The sequence below is a fragment of the Callionymus lyra genome, chromosome 16 (genome assembly GCF_982586985.1).
Source record: "Callionymus lyra chromosome 16, fCalLyr1.hap1.1, whole genome shotgun sequence".
NCBI classification, from domain to species: Eukaryota; Metazoa; Chordata; class Actinopteri; order Syngnathiformes; family Callionymidae; genus Callionymus; species Callionymus lyra.
In genome coordinates this window covers 19,931,414-19,937,949 of record NC_141833.1, presented here as the reverse complement: position 1 = coordinate 19,937,949, position 6,536 = coordinate 19,931,414, and the positions used below count along the sequence as shown (strand labels likewise).

The following is a 6,536-nucleotide window of genomic DNA, read 5'->3' as shown; positions in this document are numbered from 1 at the left end:
CCAAGGGCCACATAAATACACTAGAGCCACATTTTGCTTGCGGTTTTACTGTAAACTAAGAAGACGAGTAATTAAAAACGTATCTAGGACCATTTTGTTGCTTGGAAACCAAGCCTTTGGAGGAGGTATGCAGTCTCTCGGTGCTCATGAAGTCAAAGATTCCTTCTCATCATTTATTAAACAAGGTGCATATTTTCAAGATGTGGCTCCGACTTGAATCATATCGTGAGTAAACCCTGGACTTTTTTTTTCTTAAGTACATTTCACCATGACTGCGAGTGAATTCTCTCCGGGCTTCGGGTTCAGACGCCGTTTTTCTGATCACTACACAGGATATCTGGGCGCCACGGATTAACTCGAGATACTTTTAGATCAATCTACATAAACCTCCTCCCCTCGAGCCCCCTTTTTTTTTTCTCTCTCTTTTTCCTCGTCGTCTCCTTCCACTCGTGAAGACAAACTTACATCCCCAGAGATTCTGCTGCTGGTAATTAAAAGTAGAGCTCGATGGGAGAGATTAGAGCGACCGTCGACCGGGTTGACGAAGAGTCATGTGGACACTTCCCCACAGAGTTCCCACAACAAAAGGTTTCATCTTGTTCGAACCGACGCGAGCGGACGACGGATGAAAGGGCCCGGATTTACCGGAACACGCTTCCATTAGCATCCGACAATCCCTCGGAACGGTTCCGATCGATGAGCGAAAAAAGAGAAGAAGAAGATGCCGCTGAGCCGATAAGCTTACCTTGGTTACGGTTGGCAACACCTAGAGACGAGGCGTTCGCTCGGTCTGTGAGAAAAAAAAAACAGGAAGTCACGTGAGTTCAAATAGTTTAAAATACGGTTCGAGGATCACGAGGTTTACTTACGGACGGGTCCGTGATTGCTGGGAATACCTGGAAAGAAAATGAAAATAGTTTAAAACCATGTGAGCTAACCATTTTTGAAAAAAAATAAAAAGTGTAAGTCAAACAAGCAACCAAACTTTTTTCCCTGGACAGCATTTATGTGCTAATGAAGCCACTAGATGGCGTCTGTCGGGATTTGATTGTTCCTTAAGTTGCAGAGGACGTAATGACTGCTGCCACCAAGTGGCCAGAAGTTTAATTGCGACACAAAAATGAACAAACGCAGTGAAATTTTGCTTGTTAATTGTAAATAAAATAAAATCAAATCAATTTGATTTCAACACTCTTAATTCAGCTGTTAAACCATAAAAGGACAATGGTTAAAAAAAAAACATGATTTGAAGCTAAAATAAACAACATTTAAAAAAATACAAATTAAATTGATTATAGAATCCAGTTTTGTTCAAAATGAATTTTGCGATATATTTCTATACCGATATTTTCTAGCATCCCTATTAATAATTATTGTTCCTTTTAATTATTTTACATTTTTGGACACAGTCAAAGAACATGTATGTATTTAGACCCCTTTAACTAATTTTTCCAGAATTTTAAATGTACAATTTCCTTAAAAAAATACATATTTGATTGGATTATGTCTTGTGATAATTTTCTTTATTTGCTTTTCTCACCAACTAATATTTTTACCCAAATTTGTTGATATTTTAAACGTATTAATTTGCATTTTTTTCACTCATATTTTCGTTTTTTTGTGTGACTATTTTAGTCATTTATTTCGAGTCATTATTACTAGTGATGTGTTGATGAAACTTCATGAAACAGTGTCATTATCTTCAGAGTCCACTAGATGGCGTCTCTGCACTATGTTTTGAACAACTGTTCCAATGAAACATCATTTTTAAGCTGATGGCGCCACCTACTGACCTCTGAACAACCTGACACTGCTTCACGAAGCTTCGCCAGCCCATCGCTAATGGCTACATACATAAAAACAAACAGATTGATCAATAGGGTTTCGCAAGTGGCCGTGTCAGTAACACGACCAAGACTAGCCTGACTAGCATAGCTTGCTAACAATGAACATTTTAGGACGTACCGAACGTCCTGATGCTTTAAAATAAAAAGTCTTCTGACGAAACGACGTTAGACCTTCTCAAGCATAAATAGCCAGAGATATGAAATGGTAAAAAATTAAATTAAAAATGGATCAAACCATGTTTTATTTTCGTCCTGAGGACGGTCAATCTGACGGGCGTTGGTCTGAAACCTGATACTTTACCCTCATACCTAACAATATCCTAAAAAGTTAACCGTAAAACTTAATCGTTAAACTTGTGTTTAAAGACAAAAACTGTTGTTGGGTTTTTTCACCTTTTTGAGGAGAAAATGAGATGAATCTTAGATTAAGTTTCCTTTCCTGTTGCCCAATGGGTAATTTTTTGAAGGCTCAAACATGATTAGCATTAGAGGAATATGGTTTAATATCAATAATTATATGGATTAGGTAGTTTTATAAGTGCATAACAAACTTATGGAAGGATGGTATATATGTTAGACAGCAATACTGTGCCAATGGCTACGTTAGAAAAGGCTTTATTAAAAGATCAGTAACCTCAGCTTTTATATACAGTTCACCCAAAATTCAAACTTCACTCATGTTAACTAATTTTGGGATTATTTTCAGAGTAATCAGTTATTTTTCAGAGTTATAGACAAGAATGTTTGTTCATTTTAATGTAGCGACTGGAGCTCAGTTGTCTTCGACTTCATCTTCGTCCAAAAAGACACTTAAAAACATCCAAAAACTCCTCGTTTGTAACGTCCCTCTTGGATCGAAGCCTCGACATGAGAAATTGTTCAGAAAAAAAAAGTACTATATTTGAAGTTTTTTTGTAGTTGAAGTTATCAGTCTCTCAGGTGCTGCTTGACATCTTTCCTCATTGAAACACATTGCAAGTGTCAGTGTGCAAGATTTAAACTGATAGCCTTGGATTTTCGGCTAAAAACAAGCTTAAGAAATTGACTTTTTTCTATTATTTTTGGAACAATTCCTCATGTGGAGGCTCCAGTACAAGAGGGGCGTTACAGACGAGAAGTATATTTGGAGGTACTTAAGTGTCTTTTTGGACGAAGACGAAGAAAACTGAGCTCCAGTCGTTACATTAAAATGAACAAAGATTTTTGTCTATTACTCTAAAAAAGAACAGATTACTCTGAAAAAAATCCCAACACTCAGTCGACATGAGGCTGAGTAGAAATTGAGTCAAAAGAAAAAAGACATCAGAGATAATTTGACATCAGGAACTGGCAGTAGTGTCGTGAATACACAGTCTGAAGCCATCAAATCAGCCTCCGTCACCAACACAACATTTGCTCAACAATTTTTAAATCCTGGCAGCGGAAATTCTGCGCCGAACAATCAACAATCAGTGAATACAAATCCTTGATTTCGGGAAAAGGCTCTGGGAATGTCTGTTCGCTCTCCCGATGCGAGCGTCTGATTCCTTCTCGATCCAACCCTCTGTGATTATGTTTATGCAGGCTTTTCATGTCGTCTGCGACCCGTTTATTATTTCATTACCGCTCGGGGGTCGTCACAACAAGTGTTGACAGGCGTACACGCTGCGTCAGAGGCGGGAAATCATGCAAACTCTTTCCCGGGATGGATGGAGAGTCGAGGTCGGAGGGAAAACGTTTGTGGAGAAACACAATCCGAGTGGGAACTCCGGCGCGGGAACGCGAGAGGAAGCTAGGTTCACGTCCAAAGTGGACTGTCAGGATAATTCTTCAAGTGATTCCTCTTCCGTTCTCTGTTCTTTCTTTTAAAAAAAAGAATTTCAAATCGGGTTAGCTCCTAGCTAACGCAACCATGTACGATTCTTGGCTCAGATTTTATCAGGCGAAAGTCATGTGAAGTTTTTTTATTATTAAGTAGCGTTTTATAGTTACTTAAACCTGTTTCTCGCTCCTTCACACTTTAACATTCAATTCAAGCATCAGAGTCATGGAAAGGTAGCGTTAAAATGCTAAATATGCTACATATGTTTAAAAACAAAGATAGATAGTTTGACTTTAACAGCACCTCCTCTTTTTTAAACATAAATGATGCATTCAATGACAATTGGATTACTGAGGTACGTTCAAAAATGCATGATACTGGATTTAAAAACTAAACACTAAACACTATAAACATTACAATAAAGAACACACTGTAAAAAGTTTCTATAAAATGCCATTTTTTAAATTAACACAAACAAAGAGGATCTGTTAAATGCTCTTTATTGTGACGGTAAATGCTTGTTTTAAGTTATTTATTTATTTAACACTTGTTTTACAACAGTGTTGTTCATTTTTTTAGTGTCATTTAATAGTTTTCTACTCAAATAAAATTGTTAGTGTCTACTTCATCGTTTAGTTGTCAAAATAATGTCCCTTATTGTGGCCCAAATATATAAATCGCTACATCACAACAGGTTTTCAAGACAATCATGTAGGAACGATTATAATTAGCTGGGATTCGAACCCAAGATTTCAGGTCAGGAGCCAGTTTCTGTAGCCATGAGCCACACTGTGAGTGATGTCATCCACAGGGTAAATGCCTTCCATGGATTTAAAGATTCAAGTTATTTCTTTGTACATTTGTGCGTCTCTGGACTGAAACTATGGCGACCATATTCGTAATCTCCCAAAAGAGGACACGACACCATGGATTGTCGAAACATTTTGAAGTTTTTTGGGGGGTTTGGTTGAGAGTTTTTACTCTGCCAAAGACACTCAAACAGGACTCTTGAATTGAAGGACTTCAAAAACTCCCTCCGGACAGGCCGGATTGCTACCTGAAAAAGAAGATGTGTCCGGGTAAAAAACAGTACTTTTGTTCGTGCTAGCCTTAAATGACACGACAAAGTTGACTTAAAAGTCAATCTAAACTTTTCCCTCCTGTTTCCAGAAACAAATGACAGCATTTGCTCGACAATATTGGCCTACTTTAGAGGTATTTGTCTTAATATCCCCGACGAAAACCTCCCAAAATGGACGTGGATGCAGAATAAATCACGAACAAATCCACCTGGGGGAGGGAGCCGCCTCTCCGCCGCGCACCAAACAAGTGATAATATTGCTTTTGATAATACATCGGCTTCATTAGTTCGGCGCAGATGTGGCCAAGTGTTGGCTTTTTTTAATAATGGCCTGTCAATCTCAGCAGCCGGCGCCACACTGCAGGATGTTCAATAACACGAGTCACAGGGGTGGATCCTGCAATATCTCGCCGCCTTTCTTTACCCGCAGTAGATGTGCGGCTGAACGTATGTGTGCGCACGAGAATGAGACTCTGACCCGAAAAAATGAGAAAGGGAACCGGCTTTGTCTGGGTAGGTTTTCGTCCGCGCAAAAAGTATGAGATCAATGGCAATATCGTATCTAACAAAACCTTTTTTTTCCGTGCGCCATGTCTGGGAATCCAAGTCAGGCAATCTAGCGGAGCATCTGAAAAACCGGCTGTCAATCCCGACAGACTGCCTGCGATGACTGTGAGCCTGAATCAGGACGATCGGGAGGACCAGAGGGCTAGATCTACCACCATCTGGCCCGCGCCTGGCCGTCCACCACCACATCCATGATTGGCTGTATTAGATTTATCGAGGCAATGAGCCCCCCCGCCTCAGGCGTGGGATTTGATGAATGTGACTCAACTCCCATCCAAGATTATAATAGGGATAATGCAAAAGAGCACCTTCTGCCCGAGAGATAGCATGTGGACGACTCGCTCGCACATGAGCAAGAATTTTGTCATCAATGTGAATCAAAGCAACCTGGTCAGACGAATGAAAACCAAAATAAGTGTGTTGTCATGGAGACCCTTGCTTGACTGATGGATACGTTTGGTTTCTTGTTAGTTTGAAACTGCCGATGATGTCACAACCTTGCCGTGTCTTTTTCAGTATTAAGTGAAACTTCAAATGAAATGTGTACGAAACGAAAATGTGTACATGTTAAATGATACTGGGCTTCCAGACAGGAACCCAATATTACCCTAACAGGAAATAGCTGTAAGAACATGGACTCATTTTATCCCAATAGCGGTATTTGATTGTAAGATTTCCCGAACTGCCAACATTGCATTCACGATGTTCGTCTTTTTATTGATGTAGATGGTTCTAGGTAGCAAAATTTGCCTTTAAATCTTAAAGGTTTAGTTAGGTTTTCTACTCACCCTAACCGCAACTAAAGGTTGGGATTATTTTCAGAGTAATGTGTTCCTTTTTAGATTTATAGACAACAATGTTTCTTCATTTTAATGTAGCGACTGGAGCTCAGTTGTCTTCATCTTCGTCCAAAAAAAACACTTAAAAACATCCAAATACCTCCAAATAGTGCTCGTCTGTATCTGTACCTCTTGGATTGAAGCCACGACATGAGGAATAATTCTGAAAAAACTTAAACAAGTCTCTGTATTTTAAGTTTGTTTTTAGCTGAAGCTCCGGCTGCTAGCTTAGCAGCGCCCGCTAAAAACAAACTTAAAATATAGATTGTTCAATTTTTTCATCACAAGAGCGCCGTTACAGACGATCACCATGGAGGTATTTGGATGTTTTTAAGGTCGTATTTTTTAGAAGAATATGAAGCTGTCCTAGCAGCTAGCGTAGCAACATGTGGAGAAGTATG

At 39.3% G+C, this 6,536-nt stretch overlaps 1 protein-coding gene across 1 annotated transcript in view; it reads right to left on the bottom strand.

Moving 5' to 3' along the window:
- The window catches only part of LOC148064101 (netrin-G1-like), an 85,930-nt gene that overhangs the window by 15,879 nt on the left and 63,515 nt on the right, over positions 1-6,536 (bottom strand). The window contains exons 5-6 of the mRNA XM_087811990.1: positions 870-896; positions 746-790 (exon numbers count right to left, since the gene is read on the bottom strand). Coding sequence (XP_087668116.1) covers positions 746-790; positions 870-896 — 72 coding nt within the window. The remainder of the gene's footprint in view (positions 1-745; positions 791-869; positions 897-6,536) is intronic.